Source organism: Anolis carolinensis, chromosome 2 (assembly GCF_035594765.1).
Source record: "Anolis carolinensis isolate JA03-04 chromosome 2, rAnoCar3.1.pri, whole genome shotgun sequence".
Lineage (NCBI taxonomy): Eukaryota > Metazoa > Chordata > Lepidosauria > Squamata > Dactyloidae > Anolis > Anolis carolinensis.
In genome coordinates, this window is record NC_085842.1 from 315,690,719 (window position 1) to 315,712,374 (window position 21,656).

At 42.8% G+C, this 21,656-nt stretch overlaps 1 protein-coding gene across 4 annotated transcripts in view; it reads left to right on the forward strand.

The window, feature by feature from the left end:
• Positions 1-21,656, forward strand: part of rit2 (Ras like without CAAX 2) — a 260,805-nt gene that overhangs the window by 221,973 nt on the left and 17,176 nt on the right. For 2 of the 4 annotated variants that reach the window (XM_003214517.4, XM_062972596.1), the window contains exon 5: positions 586-11,954. The exons of the other annotated variants lie outside the window; for them this stretch is intronic. In XM_003214517.4, coding sequence (XP_003214565.2) covers positions 586-816 — 231 coding nt within the window. In that variant the 3' untranslated portion in view covers positions 817-11,954. Of the gene's footprint in view, positions 1-585; positions 11,955-21,656 lie in introns of those variants that run through there. 4 annotated transcript variants of the gene reach the window in all.

Consider the following 21,656-nt stretch of genomic DNA (forward strand, 5'->3'; position numbering starts at 1 on the left):
CTGCCCTTCTCACCCCGAAGGGGACTCAGGGCGGATCACATTACACATACAGGCAAACATTCAATGCCTTGACATAGAACAAAGACAAGACAAATGCAGGCTCCGAGCTGGCCTCGAACTCATGACCTCTTGGTCAGAGTGATTGGTCTCAGCTGGCTGCTCACCAGCTTGCGCCACAGCCCGGGCCTGGCTTGGATAATCCAGAGGCTTGGATAAGCGAGGCTTGGATAAGTGAGACTCTACTGTATATATAAATGATATACTCTCTGAACCCCCTGCCATCATTTTTGAAATATCTTGGAGAAAAGTTAAAGTGCCAAGGCACTGGAAAAAATGGATGTTGTGAAACTGCTCAGTTTCCTTTTTCCCAAACGTAAGTCCAACTATGAAGACATAAATGTCACACTGAATTCCAGTCAATAATCCTAAGTCTCAAATATGAAAAACCCAGGAAAGCTATAAATAGATTGTGACAGCATGCAAATTACATTTCTAGGAATCTTACCAGACTAATGTCATAGTCAATTTTCATTGGCTCATTGCAACTCTTAAAAAAAGCTTTTCTTCATTTTGTTGTTGTTGTAGGTCTCCACAGAAGAAGGTATGAGCTTGGCCAGAGAGTATGCTTGCCCTTTCTTTGAGACCTCTGCTGCTCTGCATTTCTACATCGATGATGTTTTTCACAATCTAGTGAGAGAAATCCGCAAAAGAGAAAATTCACTGCTTCTAGCAGAAATGAAGTTGAAAAACAAGGACAGTCTGTGGCAGAAACTGAAAGCATCTTTGAAGAAGAAGAAGAATGAAAGCCCTCCTTGATGACACTGAATGCTTACTTAAGTTCTAAATAGTTGGATGAGAATTCTGTAGAGCCCAATGTTCATTGATTTTCAAAAGAAATACATGTAATGGTCTTATTTTTCAGGGTTCCCATGACATAGGGTCAGTCTTCTAATTCTGAACAAGGTTTGTGCAAGATGGAGAGATATTACCTTCAAATGTGTTAGTAAAGAGAAGTTTGAGATGTATTTAATGTGTTTATGGGATGTATATGTTTTTATCAGGAGGTTGCATTTGAATGGCCTGAAAGCCATTAGTCTTAGGTAGAGTAGACCCATTGAATCAGTAGTTGACTTGTTTCTCAGTAAAGACTTTGTGACACAGGACAATAGCTGTTGGAGTCAATCCTGTTCACCTTATGTGTTGTGAAAAACTGTGAAAAGCTATTTTCTTTGGTCTGTTATTCATACTAGCTGTTTCACATAGATGTCATTATTTGATGACAAAATCACAGAGTGATGGACAACCATGTAAGATCTCATCTATCATCTTCATTCCTTAGGGAGAAATATCACTATTGCATCCCTTCTAGATTATGAAACATAAGGCAAGATCACTGTGCTTCAATGTAATATTTCCACTCACCATGAAACTCTTTACATGTGCTCTCAAAGGCAAGTCTCATTGAAAGAGGATTTAATTCCATATATATAGCATTACAACATTAATCAGTTTGAGAGTGCTTCCAGTTGTCCCAGAATCACAAAATATTAGAGTTGGAAAAGACCACAAGGGCCATCTAATACAATTACTAGTTCGATAGGAATCCACAACTAAACCAGTCCGAAAAGATGTCCATTTAATGTCTGTTTAAAGACCTCCAGATAAGGAGAACCCATCCTTTCAGCAAGTCCACTCTGTTGTCAAACAATCATTCTCACTGAGACTTCCCAAGAAGATAACATTTATTCCTATATATTGCTGTAAATCATAAATTTTATTATTGCAAGTAAGAATGCATTTTTCTAAGTGTCCTTTTATTGCAAAATAGTAAACTGTGCAGTTTTTGAGGATGTTGTTGTTGTTGCTGTTGTTGTTGCTATTGCTGTTGTTGTGTGCCTTCAAATTGTTTCCGACTTGGGGTTTCCTTGAGGCAAACCTATCAGGAGAGGCTTTTTGCAAGATTTGTTCAAAGGAGGTTTAGTGATGTCTCCTTCTAGGGGTGAGAGAATGTGACTTGCCTGAAGTCACTCAGTGTATTTCCAAGGTTGAGCAGGAATTTGAACCATGGTCTCCTAGCTCATAGCTTGATGCTCAAACTCCTACACCACACCAGCTCTACTTAGAAGTGTTCTTTCCCGTGCACAAAATAATGTGTTCTGCACAGGAAATTTGCTTTCTGCTCATAAAATGCCTCTTTCAAAGAATAATATATTATTTTTGTAAATAATATGTCCTGCACTTCGAAGATTCTGAGCCATCTATTATTCTCTCAATCTGACTCTCCCAATACTTAAGTAGCACATTTTTATCTGTCACTTTGATAGTTTTGAATATTCTGCCCATCTCTACACCTGTGAAGTGTTTTTATACTGTCCAACATGCAATACATCATAACAGCAACATATATTTATCTGTTATTCATTAGTCCTTCCCAGACTTCACCAAGAAAAAACCTCAAACACAGATTGCTGAAATCTCCCACCTTCTGCTGTAATATATCTCCCTCTATTTCTGTACTGATTTTAAAGTAAAGAAAGAGTTCATCTGTCTTTTTCTTCTGGTCAAGGATGTGCCAAAAATCATTTTTATGTGTTGTTCTTGTACCCTACATCATGACACTATTTGCGATAAAACCCAGCCCAGTGAATTTCTTTTTAAGGTTAGAAATCTTTCTGTTCTGGATATTTATGTTCGGAAATTTCATCACAGACTTCAGAAATACACAAAGGCCAAGGATTAAGCATGTTCCTGTTTGTGTTTCAATTTGGGAAGTATAAATTTCATTTAGTTTGCAATTCTCAATCTTATCTAGACCTATACTTTAAAGTCCCAAGAGCAGTGGCTGGGAAATGGCGATTTGGAGTCATAGAAACATAGAGGTGGAAAGGAACACAAGGACCATCCAGTCTAACCCTGTTCTGTCATACAGAAATGCACAATCAAAGACTTACAAAAAGCACATTTTTGTTAAGTGTGCCTTCATCAACTTGACTTTAGTTTGTGGTGACATTGTCAAAAGATTTTATTGACCTGATTTCTTCAGAGAAGATTGACATTGCCTTCCACTGAGATTAAGTGTTCAAGATTACCCAGTGGGTTTCCATGAATGAGCAGAAATGCACCACTTTGACTCTTGGGCTTTTCTTGGCAAGATTTTTCAGAGGAAATTTGCCATTGCCTACCTCTGAAGCTGTGTGGGTTTCCATGTCTGAGTATGGGTTTGAATCCTGGTCACTTGGGATGCTAATCTGACATCATAACACTATACCACTGTCTCTCTTAACTACTACAACAACAACAAATAACTTATTTATTTATTTATTTATTTATTTACAGTATTTATATTCCGCCCTTCTCACCCCGAAGGGGACTCAGGGCGGATCACATTATAACACACATAGGGCAAACATTCAATGCCCATAAACACATCAAACAGAGACTGAGAGACATACGCAGAGGCAAGTTGACGTTCTTCTGAGGGGATGTTCGATTCTGGCCACAGGGGGGAGCAGCTGCTTCATCATCCACACTGACGGCACTTCCTCATTCCAGGTTGTAAATTAGTTAATCTTGCCTCCCCACTTTATAAGTGGTACCTTATCTCCTACTTGATAGATGCAACTATCTTTCGGGTTGCTAGGTCAGCAACGAGCAGGGGCTATTTTTTATTTTTAATTGATGGGTGCTCACCCCGCCACGGGCTGGCCTTGAACTCATGACCTCATGGTCAGAGTGATTTAAGGCAGCTGCTCAACAGCTGCGCCACAGCCCGGCGCAAAATACAAAACAACAACAGCATCCAAACAGTGACTTACCAAGGATGGGTGTCAATTATGTAAACCCATCTTTGATTAATAGAAGTCATGGAAGAAGTGAAGGGACAAAAAGTTGTTTTAATGTTATTGCGAAAATAGTTTTCACTCTTCACTGCCTTTGTTCTCAGTTTTCATCAGGTACCACCATGCTCTCTAAGAAGAGAAGACCTATTTGCTTCACCTCACTGTCACAAAAGAACTGGAGCAAAAAAGCCATAGCCAGTAGAGCCAATAGAGTGACATGTTGATTCATTGTGGTGTGGTTGGTAAACCTTCAGCTTCCCCAACAAGTTTTCTGAATAGTACAGGGACCTCCTTTGAGAAACGGTCCAGCATCTGGTTAGCTCCTGTATAATTCACAACAACTGCAAAAGGTGCAGCCATAAAATCTGTTGGTGATTAACTATGGAATCACTAGACCAGACACAAAGACTGGTTTAAATAAGGATCATTTTATTCAAACTAAATCCTATTTATGTTTTTGGTACTAAAAGAAATAAGAAATGGGGAGCAACTTGATGCAGGTTCAGATGAGGCCAGGCATGTACTAAGAATGTGCAAAATTTTCAGAAGTTTTGTAAGTCACAAAAAATTAGTTAAATTTGTACATCTGAAATAATATGTGACACATGGTCATGGTCCATGCCAAAACTTTAGAATCAAAACTTTCCCGAACATTTTTATTTGTATTTTGTAAATCACTCCCAAAGTCACCTTTATTTTCATGGCAAGCAAGTGAAGCAAAGCCAAGAAGGACCCAATTTCTTTGTAAATGAATGGCCTCTCACCATTAGGAGAGGGAAAGGAGGGAGAAAGCAGAGTTCCCTGGGAAGAAACACAGAATTCTGGGAAATGTAGTTTGGGAAGGTGAGGAGCCCTATGCCAGAGAATTCTACATTTCCTAAACTACATTTCCAAGACTGCATCAGCATCAGAAAGCCCCAATCAGGATAGGAGAGAGAGAGAGATTTGCCACTCTGTAGCCATTCAGAGTTCTAATAAACTGGTTAACATTCTACACTATGATTTTTGTTCCTGAGTTATAAATGTCATTTCCTAATTGGTTCTATCATAAAAACATGGGGAAAAGTTTATTAAACTGCAAAAACTGTGTCTTTGCGGGAGGGACATTGTGCTATCGTGCAATAGTTTTTCATTGAATATCTCATAATCGAAATTCAACCAATTCAACAATTCAACAAAATCTTTGGAGTGGAACAACTACTTTCAAAGTAAGGACTACACCATTAAACAGGAAATAACACTTTCAAACTAGGAACATGTTTTCTTTATTATTTAAAAAATGTTGTTTATAAAAAACTGAAAATTTCTCAAAAATCAATCAACAAGTAAAATATTCTGTAATTTGGTGGGCTAACAGTGGTAATTGTGTTGTCGCAAGTTTCATCCCCAATAGCTGTGAAAATGAGGGAGAAAAGAGCCCCTGAAATTTCACCAATTATAATAATTATGCACGGTTACTATAATGAAAAAGTAATGAAATTTCATTATTCTTGTTATAGTAAAGAATTTTTACTTAATGACACTTTAGAAACACTTTAGAAATCAAGTGCCCACACTCCCTCCACCTTGTAATGATTTTTGAAACTTTTTAAAAATAGATTAATACAGCTAGCTTCTATCCCAAGATAACAGGCACCCCCAACCTTTTCTTCAGCAAAGCGTATGAACCCAGAGGTCAATCCAATATTTGGGATATTTCCTGCTCAGGCATTTACTAGAAGATAAACCTAAGGCACTTCCACCCAAGTTATGAGACTTTAGAAGTGAAAACAAAATCTCTAGGTCTGCCTCAAGGATAGGCAGCTTCCCAACCAACTAAGTTCTAGGACTTGTGGACACTGTTCCAAAGCCATACCCTACACCAAAAGGTTGCCAAGGTAAACACTGTAACACTTCTCTCTTTACTTACCACTTACCTTTTGTTTACAAGTACCACCCTAGACCACATTCTTCAGATATGGTATGTGGCAAGCAAAAAAAAAATCAGGAAAAGGGGAGAAAATTCCTATTCTGTCCCTAAGCAACCAGATAAACTCACAGTGCAGTGAAGGAGGGAGAGTAGTTATAAGTCATTTGAGTAAGCATTTGGCACTTAAATATCCCTTAAACCCCATGTCCATCATATGCAGAATTCCGGCACTGAATTATCTCTCAGAAAGCCATTGATCATGGTAATCAAAAAAGTACCTTGTTATCCCAATAGCATCATTTCACAGTGTGGTCCAGATCTGCAGACCAGATATATGACCTCAACAGTACCATGTCTCTCACCCACACATGTTTGCTGGAATAGAAATATGGTAATATTAGAACAAGGGAACACTTATCAAAGGTAGGAAGCTATGCCCCTGTGACTCAGGGATGGTCTACACCAGCCCTATAATCAAAGAGGACCAGAAGTCAAACAACATACAGGGACTTCTAGTCCTTAACATAAGGACTCCTATCCTTCCGTAGGAAGGTTAAAACTTGGTTGTAGGTCCAGGCTTTCAAATAACAACTAGCAGCACTAATTATTATTATGTACGGCAGACCTTAAGCGACAGACCCAGTCTTTTGAACTTGAACACACCCATCTGTATTTTAGAATGTGTTTATGAATGTTGATGTACGCTAATAATTTTTTATCTGATTTATAATGTACTGTACAGTTTTTATATGTGTGTTTTATTGTAAGCCGCCCTGGGTCCCCTGTTGGGTGAGAAGGGTGGGATATAAATGTTGTAATAAATAAATAAATAAAAATAAGGTAAACTGAGCTGAGCTAATTTACCCACATGTTAAGCTAAGTCAGAGAATGTTCTGGATTTTCATCAAAACTCTGGAACAGCCTCACACTTTGGGTTGAGTGTTTACAGCAGAACCACTTTAAAGCGAGCTATTTTGCTGTCCACAAGGACTCAGCAATGCAGGGAAAGATGGATGGATTAGACCATGTTGCTCCTGTTGCTGTGGCAACTTGCCAGAGAGCTCCAGGTCATCACTGGACACTTTTACTTACATCAGCAAAGGCATCCATGCAAACAGGAACAGTTTTGGCCTGATTGGACCATCTGGACTCTGTCCCTGCCACTGCCGCAGGTTTGGGATAGAGCATCGCATCTCTGAATAGCTCGCATCTCTGAATAGCTCCCCCAGTCCTGAGAATTTCTGGTCTGGATTAGCTCTGGGATTTTAAGTAGGTGTATATGTATGCTCAGTTCTACTGAAATAGTTGTGGTTGATCTACTTTGGCCATACTGCTGCCATAAATCATCACATGCTTATTCCATTGCTTAGAACTTGGAGGTATTTCCTCCCCCATCTGCACAATGTGATTTTTGAATTGCAGTAATCCAACACTTAAATAATCTATCATTCTGGCTAATTGATCTAAACAAACAAAAATTATAGTGAAAGTTACTTTTGTCAAATCATAAGTGAAATGGGATATCTGCTCCTGACAGTTATTTTTCCGATGAACCAATATGCTTCTAACGAAGGATATGAAGAAGGCTGTATAAAGCTGGTAGAGTCTGCATAGCACACTAAGCAAGCAGTATCTCTCTCTCTCTTTCCTCCCCTCCCCCCTTCTTGGTTTCAGTGTCTTTCCCTCTGTTCAGTAATCAAATCTCAAGGAGGAAATGCATTGTTCTATTACCGCTCTGGTCCTACAAAAATGACAACTATAACTCCGTTTCCTGTCAATCACTCCGAGATCTGTATACCTTGCAGCATCATTTAGTGCTCTTTTAAGAGATAATGGATGGGCATATGCATGCACACACCATCAGCCATATATTACTTTCGGAATGGAAGCATGGTATCTTGTGCAAATGTATAATATATGAGGCCAGGTTACCCTTCTTCCTAGACTTTGCAGATTTGATTATTATCTCACTATGAAATCATTATCTTGGAGGTCAGTCATAAAACAGGGTAGGGTGCATGCCCAATTAAGGCATTCCTTTAAATCCAGCCAAGATATTTATAGTCTTCCATTATCATAGTGTCGAGATGTTTCAAAAGCTTGTTAATTTCATTCTCTGGAACTAAAGAAGTGTTCAAAAACATGTCTTGAGATTGTTCACTTGTTCTTACATTTACTAGCAAAATTCCCCCTTTGGGATATGTACAGTGAGCGAGGAAATGGGATTTGTGTAATTACATAGGAGAAGAGAGAAGTTAAATACAAATAACCTCACATTCACTGGGTTAGTACACAGGAAACACAATATGTGTGTGTGTGTTATATGAATACCGAAAGCAATTTAGAGATAAATAAATAACTCTGTTGGCATTTTAAAAAATTAAGGGATGAGGAATTTAACTGTACACTGATATGTTTAAGCATGAATTTTTGTGGATCAGATGCTCTGATATTGTCATATTTTTAAAGTATAGTCATGCACCCAGTGGCATAGCAGGTTAAAGCGCTGAGATGCTGAAATTGAGGACCGAAAGGTCACAGGTTCGAATCCAGAGAGTGCAGTGAGTGCCTGCTGTTAGCCCCAGCTTCTGTCAAACTAGCAGTTCGAAAACATGCAAATGTGAGTAGATCAATAGGTACTGCTCCGGTGGGAAGGTAACTACGCTCCATGCAGTCATGCCGGCCACATGACCTTGGAGGTGTCTGTGGACAATGCTGGCTCTTCGGCTTAGAAATGGAGATGAGCACCAACCCCCAGAGTCGGACATGACTGGACTTAATATCAGGGGAAACCCTTTACCTTTTACCTAGTCACACACAGGATTTTTCCTGTATTTAAGTATCCTGAAGTGTTCCATGGGATTATTCTGCAGAGAAAAGAGCATGCTTCTTACATAAAAACTGTTTTCTGTGCCAAAAATAATGTTTCTTGTGCAAAATCTTTATTTTATTTTAATTTTTCAAAAAAAAAGATGTCTTTCTTCTCAGCCGGTAACTCCAGATTTCTTCAGGACATTGGAATACTGGCAGAAAACTATGCAAAAGCTTTGATATTCTGTTATTCTTATCTACTTACCAATATTTGGACTGGGAAACCAATAAGTGAAAATATCCTTTCCATCTCCAGTCTTGTCATTTCTTTGACTGGTGGTGATCAGAAACAACCTCCACCCAATGAGTTCAGGAATAATGAGCTTTTCCCAGCCCTAGAAACACTGCAGCTTTGAATTTTAAAAGGCTTGGCTTTTGTAAATAACCTTGGAATGTTCCCTGAAAATTCACCGAAACAAAGGCTCATTCCAAATGGACAAAGAGAGAGTTCACTCATCGCCGTTTGTAAGCTAATTTCCTTGCACTTTGGAGCACGGCTCAGTGCCCCTGCAAGCTGATGTGTTTGACAACAGCTGCTATTATTCCTATGAACTGAGGGTTTTCCCCCTTATTATTTTGCAGTATAATTGTGTGACATTTTATTTGAAGTTCTTTATATTGTGCCTTGCAAAGCTTTGGCAGTGGTATGAAATAAAAATGCCAAAAGAAAAAAAAACACACACAACAAAAACAAATAGCATGAAAGAAAACTGGACCAAAGGTTTTGTGTTTTCCTTGAATGTATTGCTAGATGCAAAAAGTAATTGGATTTCTTTTGGAAATAGCTGACATTCACACTAAGTGAGACTAGGATGTCAATTCCCCTTTTGTTTTTACAAAGACAAAGTTAAACACCTGAAACAAATTAAACAAATTGAGGTGAACGTCATGAATTTCAGATCGTATTAATGCAAATCCAATTAGAGCAAATGAAATGATTATCAAATTAAACTCTTTCCATTCAGAAGGGAAGTTCAGCATGTGGGTGAAGTTGACATAAGAGAGCCTGATTTATTAAATGACTGTTGGATGATTTCCCAAGATGATTTTCATAAAATGGTAGACTCGGATTTGGCCTAATTTTTGCTCATGCACAAATGCCCTTGGGGGTCATCCATGAAGTTCTCCAAGGAGAAATCTGAAAGATACTGCCTTCCTACATCAAAGAGATGGACTGTCACTTTACACTGAGCAGAGTTACATGACAGTAGTGCAACACCATATCAGTAGAGAATTGTGGCATTGTGCACTTGCAGATTGTGGCCCACCTCATCTGGAACCCTGTATCCAGCTCTGGGTACCAAAGTTCAAGAGGGATATTGACAAGCTGGAACATCTCCAGAGAAGGACAACCATAATGATCAGAGTTTTAGAAGTCAAACCCTATGAGGAATGCCTTAAGGAGCTGCATATGTTTAGTTTGGAGAAAAGAAGACTGAAAGGGGACATGAGAGTCATTTTGAAACATTTGAAAGGATGTCATATTGAAGAGGGGGCAAGTTTGTTTTTTGCTTTTCTGGAGTCTGGGACATGGAACAATGGATTCTAATTACAGAAAAAAGATTACTCCTAAACATTAGGAAGAACTTCCTGATGATAAAAGCTGTCCAGCAGTGCAATATGCTGCCTTTAAGTATAACAAAAACTCTTTCTCTGAAGATTTTTCATCAGAGGTTGGATGGCCATGTGTTGGGCTGCTTCGATTCTGTGTTCTTACATGGCAGAATGCGATGGAACTGGATGGCTCTTGGAGTCTCTTCCATCTCTATGAGCATGCACAATATGGATCAATACACATATGGATGCCACTTGGGAAAGTGGTTCTTTTACTATGAACCTGCAAGAACCTTGTGAACTGCCGGGGAGGCCCTCCTCTCACTCCCGCCACCGTCTCAAACACGGCTGGTGGGCACTAGGGAAAGGGCCTTCTGTTCGGCGACCCCCTGGCTCTGGAATTCCCTTCCGAGGGAAATTAGATCAACCCCAACTCTGAAAACATTCCGAAAAGGATTGTCCAAAGTCCAGAAACCAAAACACGCTCAAAACTGTTGGAAAGTTCTTGAGCGGGGAAAACAACAAGGAAGCAAGACTGAGTAACAAGGTCCAAAGTCACTAGAAAGTCTTTGATATCAGGGTAGGAACGAGATGAAGCTAAAACCAATCTTGATTCAGGAACAAGGCAAGGAAGTGGATTTACTCCGGTTCTAATCAGGAGTCACAGCTCGGCTTGGCCGCAAGGAACAGGAAACTTGGCTTGGTAGAATCAGGAACTAGAGTCAGTGAACTGTTCTCAGGAAATCACTACGTTGACACCGCAAAGTGTTCACAGTGTAGGGCACTTTTATGGAACTTAGATCTGATCACAGCGAAGGGAAGCCAAACTCCCCAGAAGTTTTCAAGGGAATCTTCTATCCATTATCCCCTCGAGATGCCAAACATCGACTCCTTCGGAGCCCTTGTTTTTCTGATCTCTGGCAATGCAGAAACTCCCTTCTGTTAAAGGATACATTCCCTGGGGAACTCGGAAAATCTGGTTCAGCCATGGGAGTAATATTTTCCCAATTAAAGAAGCATCCGAGGTATCAATAGCTGGGGGCTGTAATTGGAAAGAGCTCTGCAAACTAGGCAAAAAGACAGAATAAGCTTCATCCTGGTCAAAGTTCATTCTGAATCAGGTTCAGAAACCAAAGGTGGCTGGGGTATGACACTATTGTACTTATTGGCCCAGCTCCAGAAATTGAATGACTGCACACATTTATATTTTATCTCATTACAGTCCTTTTTATTGCTCATCATGCTTTATTGGTTATATGTTTGTTTTACATGCTTGTTGTACGTGTTCTTGTTTTAAACCTATTGATTCTGTATTTTATTATGTATTTTTTGTATTTTATGATGTACTATAGTGCTATATTGCACTTTGTCCATTTTAACTGAGAAATTACCTTCCCCATTTCGGCCCATTTCGGCACATGTTGCACGTTGCCTGGGTTCTATGAATTAGTCTCCAGTGTTAATATTGTATGTTTTATGTTGATTTTAACTATTGTTTTTACTGTAATTGATGTTTTTATTGGATAACTGTTTTATTGCTGTGTTTTGATATTTGATTGTTTTATCGGGCAAGGCCCCATGTAAGCCGCCCCGAGTCCCTTCGGGGAGATGGGGCGGAGTATAAAAATAAAGTTATTATTATTATTATTATTATTATTATTATTATTATTATTATTATTATTATTATTTATTACTGGGCTTTGTCCCCATGTAAGCCACCCTGAGTCCCTCCGGGGAGATGGGGTGGGATACAAAAATAAAGTTGTTGTTGTTGTTGTTGTTGTTGTTGTTGTTGTTGTTGTTGTTACTATTATTACCTGATGAGAAAATAAACAAGTCCTTCAACAAGTCCAGGATAGGACACCCATCCAACCAACCATCCAGAAACTCAGATTCTATGCTAAAATTATGAAACCAAATTGAAATCAATAAAAAAGATGGAGGCTCCCATGAGTCCCATCTTGAGTGCATCCATTGAATCAACTTCATTAGTGTATGAAGTTCTCAAGTTTGGTTTCATTAAACACTTCCCAGCTTTTTTGTTTTTACTATAGTTGCAAATACATCTGTGTAAATGTCATACTTTTGGAATGCAAAAATGAGGAAGAGAGAAGAAATAAATAAATAAATGTGGAGCACCTTTAAGAGTAATTGGTTTTTATTTTAGCATATGTTTTTGTGGATATAAACCCATTTGCTCATGGCTGGACAGCAATAAGAATTCTTTACCATCGTGATTAAAAATACACACAAATATATAGGTATTGCAGTTTTTGGGTGATGAGTGGAAAACTTTATCAGAATGTTTCAGTATTTCAAAAGATAGTTATGCAGAAAATCTTATGCACATGCAAGTAATTCTTTGTGAGCAATTGGATATTTTTGTTTATTGAAAGTTGCTTATATTCCATTCAAGATTGTAGAAGTGGAGGTTTGCCTGTTGTATAATTCTGCAAGACTATGTATAACCTATCCATGCACCTCTGGATATGCATTTCATTACCTGTTATGGGTCACTACAGTCATCCAGTGTCTACACAGGACATATCCATCTATTTCTATTTACTTCTATACAAGACACCAGCTGAATTCTTGCCATACCTTATAGCATGCATGGCATGCGAATTACATTCATATTTTAGAAATGGGTTATTTCTTTCACCATGGGTAGCTTATTCCACCTGTCCTTTCCTCATATATTGGCTTCTATTGAAAATGGAAACATCTCTGTATAAAACTATGAGCCATTTGCATGGCACAATGATTTGCATCCAAGTTAAAGATTGCCTTGTTGTAACTGCTGTGAAAGTCCCCCCAGAGGGTCTCCTCCAGCTTTCTACCCTGATTCATAGTTTTCCTTGCACCGCGGGGTCCTGGCTTCTTTCTCCACTTTTATCCCAATGTTTCATCTTTGCTACAGCCGCTCTGAATTATGAGGTTGTTTTTCACAGGAGGGACAAATGTCCACTCAAGAGCTGGTGTGACAATCTGAATCTTTCCCTCCAGGGGTAATAAAGATCAAAGCCTCCAACACAGCTGTCTTGCTGACTGTATGTCATCTGTCATTAGACAATTAATGTGACAATGAAAATTTCCCAGCCCAGTGCTTTGTCATGCATCAATATTTCTTCTCCCTCTAGGTAGGGCTTGGAGACTCACAACTGTTTCAACAATTCACAAGACCAAAGTGGGAGGAGGTTTATTGATCACCACCTCAGCAGAGAAAGGGGAGAAGGAAGGAAGAAGAGGAAAGCAATCCTTTCCCCCAGTTTAATGCCTTGCGAATAATACCTCAAATGTCAAGTCAGAGCTTGGAAAAGTTAAGGGTTTTTTTTTTTACTGCAGTTCCCCAAATACTGCTTTTCAAAGAAGTAGCCATAAAAAAGAAGGATGGAAAGGGGGAGGAAAAAAATGTGGAGCAGCTTTAAGACTAACTCTTTTTTTTAATTTCCATATGAGTTTTCATGGGTATAAATACACTTCTTCAGATGCAGTTACTGAGTGGCATTAAGGCCTTGGACATGAAGCATTTATACAGTTGAGGGGATGGGACAGAATGCAATAGGATCCAGACCCTTGCACTAAATTTTCAAAGGGATGTCAGCATGTTCTGTGGTTTTGAGGAGGTCAGGTTTTAACCTCTTTTAGAAGTATTTTCTGAAGGAGGGGAAGGGAAGGAGAAAAAGAGGCTAAAAGGGTGACTCTCCAAGCCCCCAAATGTGTTCACACCCCACCCACCTGTCCTGCATGTTCCCAACTCCCAGTCGGTCCCACTAATAAAAATAATCTAGAAAATAAAGGGAAATCAAAAAGATTCAAGAGAGACCAAGCCAAGATAAGCCATTAAGCCTTTGCGTGTCACATGCTCCCAAAAAGCGGAGGAGGATTAGCTGCCACATGGTCCTGTTATGGATGCAAATCCGTGATGGCTGGGCCCTTGCCATTATGGGTACCAGGCCAAGCCAAAGAAGCTGGATTGGACGAAGGAAAATGGCTGAAACAGATCCGTGCACAAGCCTAAAAACAAACTGCATCAGTGGAAGCATTAATGGAAGCATAGTGTCTAGACCAGTGGTTCTCAACCTGTGGGTCTTCAGGTGTTTTGGCTTACAACTCCCAGAAATCCCAGCCAGTTTGCCAGATGTTAAGATTTCTGGAAGTTGAAGGCCAAAACATCTGGGGACCCACAGGTTGAGAACCACTGGTCCAGACTGAGGCAGGTAATAGTAATACTCTATTCTGCACACACACACACACACACACAACTGATGTACCATGCTTTGGGCAACAAACTGACTTATACACAATGCAGAGACTACGCCATATGTTCACAGAAAGAGAAAAAGCAAGAAAAAATTACAGGATTTTTTTCTGTATAGACAAAAATGTAAACAGAATTTAAGTTAGAAAAAGAGAGGATTCTGTGGAAACAAAGTTGAAGAGTCTGCCCCTCCTTCATAGCAAATCTGTATTTGCTTGCCTTCAAACTAATTTAAATGATAGCATGAATGTATCATGCTGAGGATTTGGAATAGCATTTCACACATGCCTTTTGTATGTGGGAGATTGCCTACCAGGTCTGCAAATGACACGTACCAAACCTTTGCTGCTGCTGCTCTATCACGCAGTGTTCATGGCCCAGATGTTAATGCAAAATGCAAGAGGCCAGGCTCACTTCTCCTCTCGATTTTGCTAATCGGTTTCTTTCCAAGCTGCTTCAAGACATGAGCAGGTACATTTGGAAGAGACCCAACTGTCTGGAGAACACAGCGGGGATTTCTTGAAGGAAGCAGCTGTGCGAAGAAGGAACTTGACAAGTACTTTGGTCCACAGAAAAATTGATTGGATTGTCTGGGAAATGCCAGTTATCTCTCCCCCCTCCCCCCCGCCCTCTCAAAAAACTTAAACAAGGAGGAGGAAATTGTTCTATTTCCCTTAAGCCTGTTTTAAGAGAAGTTCTTTTGATGGTGAAAAGTGGATGTTAAACAACCATTGGTTTCTGAGTTTGAAGGAGATCTGGGCTAACTTTTGGCAAGGCTGCCTTAATGTGGATTTGCCTAAAATTGGGAGATAGTCTCAATTCTGGCCAGGCATTTGGACTAACCCCAACTTTGGCCTGTTGGACCATTTGGGCCAGTTCCAAAATGGAACCAGCTGCATTTGTCCCCATTGCCATGCCATACTTCCCAGGCTTTGCCCGCCCAGGGACCAGGGCCGGTCCAACAATGGAGGCCGTTTAAGCGGCCGCTTCGGGCGCACGTCAAGGGGGGCGCTGTTGAGGCTCCCTCTCGCACTCCTCGGCCCACTCGCGCATCTCTCGCACTCGTCCCACTCGCGGCCCTCTCGCACTCTGCTCAATCGCGCCCCTCTCGCACTCGGCCCACTCACGCCTCTCTCACACTCGGCCCACTCACGCATCTCTCTCACTCGGCCCACTCGCGCCCCTCTCGCACTCGGCCCACTCACGCATCTCTCTCACTCGGCCCACTCACGCCCCTCTCGCACTTGGCCAACTCACGCCTCTCTCGCACTCGGCCCACTCGCACCTCCCTCTCACTCGGCCCACTCGCGCCTCTCTCTCACTCGGCCCACTCACACCCCTCTTGCACTCGGCCCACTCACGCCTCTCTCTCACTCGTCCCACTCATGCCCCTCTCGCACTCGGCCCACTCACGCCTCTCTCGCACTCGGCCCACTCGCGCCTCTCTCTCACTCGGCCCACTCACTCCCCTCTCGCACTCGGCCCACTCACGCCCCTCTCGCACTCGGCCCACTCACGCCTCTCTCGCACTCGGCCCACTCACGCCCCTCTTGCACAAGGCCCACTCACTCCCCTCTCTCACTCGGCCCACTCACGCCTCTCTCGCACTCGGCCCACTCACTCCCCTCTCGCACTCGGCCCACTCACGCCCCTCTCGCACTCGGCCCACTCACTCCCCTCTCGCACTCGGCCCACTCACGCCTCTCTCGCACTCGGCCCACTCACTCCCCTCTCTCACTCGGCCCACTCGCGCCTCTCTCTCACTCGGCCCACTTGCGCCTCTCTCTCACTCGGCCCACTCACGCCCCTCTCGCACTCGGCCCACTCACGCCTCTCTCACACTCGGCCCACTCGCACCTCTCTCTCACTCGGCCCACTCGCGCCTCTCTCTCACTCGGCCCACTCACACCTGTCAGGCTTACTTCAAAGGACCAGTCTGAACGCAGATCAAAGACAGCTGCTCTCAAACACAATCTTTATTGAAGAATACATGACTTTGGAAAAGTCGAGAATGACCTAATGTTTACATACATCTAATTTTATCACTTCTGATGCAACGTAATATCACACGCAAATATCATCATCAAACCCCACCTTCTGGATCACATTTCCACCAAGGTTTCTATCCCCCCCACACTACAGCAATTATAATTGTTTATACTTTCACCCCTGAGTTCCCAGGCTCATTTTATCTTCTCCCGCCAGGTGCTCGCATGTTTATGTTATGAAGTCAGATTCAGGGCTTGGAAATTCAGCCCTGGGATCTGGCTGCATGACATGGCGCCCCCGTTTTCTTCGTCCTCCTCTTCGGTTCTTCTTTCACCATAGTCCTGAAACAAATCAAACAATAACTCTATGGGTCCATTTTGTCTAAAGTCCCCATATATTTTTTCAGCAAGCTGCGATGGAAGACTGGGTGTATTTTCCCTAAACTTTTTGGCAATGCCAATTGGAAAGTCACTTCATTGATAACACCCTGTATTCTGAATGGTCCAATATATTTGGGGCCCAGTTTTCTTGAAGGTAACCCCAATTTGATGTTTTGGGTACTTAACCACACTAGATCTCCTTTATCTAATTTATCGCCTTCCACCCTCTTTCTGTCTGCGAACGTTTTATACTTTTTGTGTGCTTCTTTTAACGATGCAGTCACTTGATTCCAACATTCCATCATTTGCGTTTTCCATTTCCCTGCCTCTGTTCCTTCATTTTCTGTCCACCTCGGCAATTGGGGTAAAGGTTGTATTTCATACCCGTAAACTACTTCAAAGGGGGTTTTGTTTGTTGCTGAATGTATAGTTGAATTAAAGGCTAGTTCCGCAAACGCCAACCACCTAGACCAGTCATTTTGTCTCATGTTAGAGTACATTCGAAGGAACTGCCCAAGCGTTTGCTGAGTACGTTCTACCGCCCCGTTTGTCATGGGGTGAAAAGCAGAACTTAAACTCCTTTCTGCTCCTAGCATTTCCAAGAATTTTTCCCAAAATTTTGCTGTGAATTGTACTCCTCTGTCACTGACTACTCTACTTGGACATCCATGTAATTTGTAAATATGGTTTATGTACAATTCAGCTAGTTTCTCAGCCGATGGTAGCTTCGTCAGTGCTATAAAGTGGGCCTGTTTAGAAAACAGGTCTAATACTGTCCAAATATAACGATGTCCTTTGCTGACTGGCAGTTCTCCCACAAAGTCCATAGCTACACATTCCCAAGGCCTGGTAGGTTCTGCTACTGTCTGTAACAATCCCATAGGCTTCCCTCCTCCTGATTTATTTCTGGCACAATCATCACATTGGACAACATGATTCTTTATGTCCTTCCTCATTCCTGGCCACCAACAATGTTTTGCTATTGCCTTTGTTGTTTTGGTAATTCCTGTATGACCAGCGCTCTGGTTGTTGTGAAAACGATGCAGAATCTTAATCCTTAATATTGCTGGGATATACAGTTTCTTGTTTACAAACCAAAATCCCCCCTTCTGGTCCCCCTTTTCTGCGTTGGACGCGATCCATTGATCTCCTTTATAAGACTGTTTTAGTTCATTTCCCCAGTTATCTTCCCCGCCGAGTTCGACAAAAGCCGTGTCCTCCTTTTGGGTTTGTGCTCTTGTCCTGACAGCTAAGCCCCATTGTTTGTCAGAGAATATTGTCCCCTCCTTTGCTGTGGTTAGGCCTTCGTGTTGAGGCATGCGTGAAAGAGCATCTGCCAAGACATTCTGTTTCCCTTGAAAAAACTTTAATTGGAAATCGAATCTGCTGAAGTATTGCGCCCATCTGATTTGTTTGGGGGACAATTTTCTAGGAGACTTTAAATACTGGAGATTCTTATGGTCAGACCAAATTTCGAATGGGATTCCGCTTCCTTCGAGGAAGTGTCGCCAGCATTCTAAGGCTTTTAATATGGCTAATGCCTCTTTTTCCCATATTGGCCAACTTTTTTCAGTTTCGCTGAACTTCCGTGACAAATATCCACAGGGTTTTAAGTTCCCATTTTGATCCTTTTGCAATAGCACTGCCCCGTACGCACAGTCTGAGGCATCGCAATGGATTATGAAAGGGCTCCTGATATCAGGGTGTTTTAGGATGGGTCCTTCAGTGAAGCATTCTTTTAAGGTCTCGAATGCCTTTTGGCATTCTGGCGTCCAACTCAGTTTGGCGCCGGGAGCTTTCACTTTTGCTGTCTCCCCTTTCCCTTTTGTTTTTAAAAGTTCTGTAAGGGGTGCGGTTATTTGTGCAAAGCCTTTTATGAAGGGTCTGTAAAAATTTGCAAACCCCAGAAATGATTGTAATTGCCTCCTTGTTTGAGGCACTCCCCATTCTTTCACATCTGCTACTTTAGCTGGATCCATAGCTAACCCTTCTGGAGACATCCGATATCCCAGAAAGTCAATTTGAGTTTTATTAAATTCACATTTGGACAGTTTTGCGTACAGCTTTGCTTCTCTTAGTCTCTGCAAAACTTCCCGGACCAATTTTACGTGCTTTTCCTTATCTTCAGAAATGATCAAGATATCATCAAGGAATATGAACACCCCTCTGTACAATAACGGGTGTAGTATTTCATTTATAAGCTGCATAAAGCAGCCGCTTCCATTTTTTAACCCGAAAGGCAAAATTTCGTATTCAAAATGGCCGAATGCGCAGGAAAATGCGGTTTTCCAAGTATCCTCCGGTTTGATCCTTAATTTATGATACGCTTCAATTAAATCCAGTTTAGTAAATATGCTCCCTTTCTTCAATACGGTAATTAAATCCTTGACTAAGGGCATAGGGTATTTATTGTCCTTGGTAATTGCGTTTAAATTTCGATAATCAATGCACAATCTTAGGGAATTGTCTTTCTTTCTCCTAAATAACACTGGAGCCCCGAGAGGAGAATTAGATGGCTTAATGAAGCCTCGAGCCAGGTTTTTATCAATGTATTTTCTCAATTCCTCCTTCTCTTGCACAGACATGGGATACACTTTTGGTTTTGGTAAGTCTGCTCCTGGGGTTATTTCAATCCCTACTTCTATATTTCTTTTGGGAGGCAATTTACTGGCCTCTTTCTGATTGAAAACATCCGCAAAGTCTCTGTATTCAGGTGGCAATAGCTGTGGGTCTATTTCCCCTGCTTCGTCTTCCTCGTCCTCCTCTTCTGCAATTTTGCTTATCTCCCATTGCATCTGCTGTTCTTTAAATGCTAAGCTTTTTCCTCTCCAATCTACTTCAGGATTTGCTTGTTCGAGCCATGGTATCCCCAATATTACATGGTATGTGGCAATAGGGGCTATCACAAAGGATATTCTTCCTCCCCATTTGCCTATTTTGCATGGAACTCCCCGTAATTCCTTTGTAGATACTTCCCCAGCAGCGACTGATCCATCTAGCTGCGAAAATGCAATTGGGGAGTCAAGTGCCATCTGCTGGCATTTCAGCGCTCCTGCTAATTCTGGGGTTATAATGTTCCTAGAACACCCGCAGTCTACAAACGCCTTGCAGGTGGCCCGATTTTCTAGCCCCGAGAGGCAAATTGGTACTACTATCATGCGTTTGTCCCGACTCACCAATCTTTCCGAAGATTCTGGGGCCTGCACCTCCTCCTCCGCACGCCTCCCGGTTGCTGGCTTGGGCTTTGGGGCTTTTGGCGGCTCCCCCTTCCGGGCCCAGCATTCCGCTGCTCGGTGGCCCGTCTTCCCACATACAAAGCATCCCGGTTTAGGTTTGTTGTCGTCTCCTCTGGAGGGAATCCCCGGCCTCCCTCCGGGTCTTTCTTGCTTCCTCGTTTCTCCTCGACCTCTCGCCACCGGTCTTTGCTGGCCGCTGCTGCTCCTGAAGCGCTTTACTTGTGCCAGGGTAGATTCGACGCGCCCCGCTAGTTGAATCCATCCCTGGAGTGTCTCGGGGTCGTCTCTGTGCGCTGCCCAGCTGAAAATCTCGGGGCGTAGTCCCTCTTTAAATAGTTCCACTTTGGTTACTTCAGACCACTCCGGTACCCTTTCCGCGAGGTGGAGGAATTCCTCTGCGTACTCGGGCACCGTTTTGTCCCTCTGTTTTATTCCTTTCAGCTGGTCTCGAGCCCTCAATTGCTCTAGCCGGTCTCTGAACTGGTTCTCCAGTGCGGCGAGGAAGCGGGGCACTGACCTCAGGCATGGGTCGCGTCTGGCATGCAATTGCACATACCAGCTGGCTGCTCCTCGCTTTAGTGTGTTGCCGATGGCTCGAACCCTGCTTGCTTCGGAGGGAAATGTGTGTGCGTTGTCTTCCATGTATCCTCTAATGCTAATTAGAAAAAAGTTCAGTTCCTCTGATTCCCCTCCGTATTCCAGCTTGAGATCTTCCCTTCTAGGCATCCATTCTGCAGCCCTTTGATATTGTCTGGGCGGCATGGGGAAGGGTTGCATCAGGTTTCCTCGGGTGGCTCCTTGGAACACGCCGCGCCCCACTCCGGTGGTCATTCTGCGCGGCTCCTGGAAGTCTGCCGCCGCTGTTGGCTCTTCCGCCCATCCGCATACTGGCCTAGCTGTAGCCCCCTCATCTCGCCTTTCCTCGTCGTACGGCACATCCTCCTCCTCTTCCTGGACCCCCCGCTCCTCTCCGCCTTCGTCTGCGAATCCACTGGACCCGATCCCTGGCCCCAGTGGCCTTTCCACCCCGACGCCCATTCGGGGGGTTGGGAGCTCTGTTGGAGACGGCGGCCTCAGGGTCCCCAGGGCTCGCTGACGCTCCACTTCTCGCGCCATGCTGTCCCGGAACTGCAGCTCCTGCCAGTATTCCTCATCTCCCTCGTCCCTTGCCGCCACGGGGCTCTGCGTTGACGCCCGCTGGCCCCTCTGGCTCCAATCTCCTTCTTTGCTTGGTTCTCTCTCGGCGCCATATCGGCTGGCCTCCTTCTGGAGATTCTCTTCCAATAATGGCACCAATCTCCCCACGGTTTCCGACAGCCTGGATAAATTAGTTTCCAGGATGGATAACCGCAGGGCCACGGTCTCCGGCATACTTCCTCCAGATCCCCAACTGGTTTCTGCAGCTGCAGAGACGCCTCTTCCGAGCCTGGGAATTCTCTGGGTCACGCCGTTCGGCTTGGGGTACCCCGTAGAGGAAGCTATGGCTTGCAGCGTCTCTTCTCTCTTCGGCCGGGCCCCTTGCAAAGGCCTCTCTGCCTCATTTGGGCTTTGATCTTCTTCCTCGCTCATTATCACTTCACTGCGAATTCCGCAGGAGGGTGAGAAATGGGATTCTCG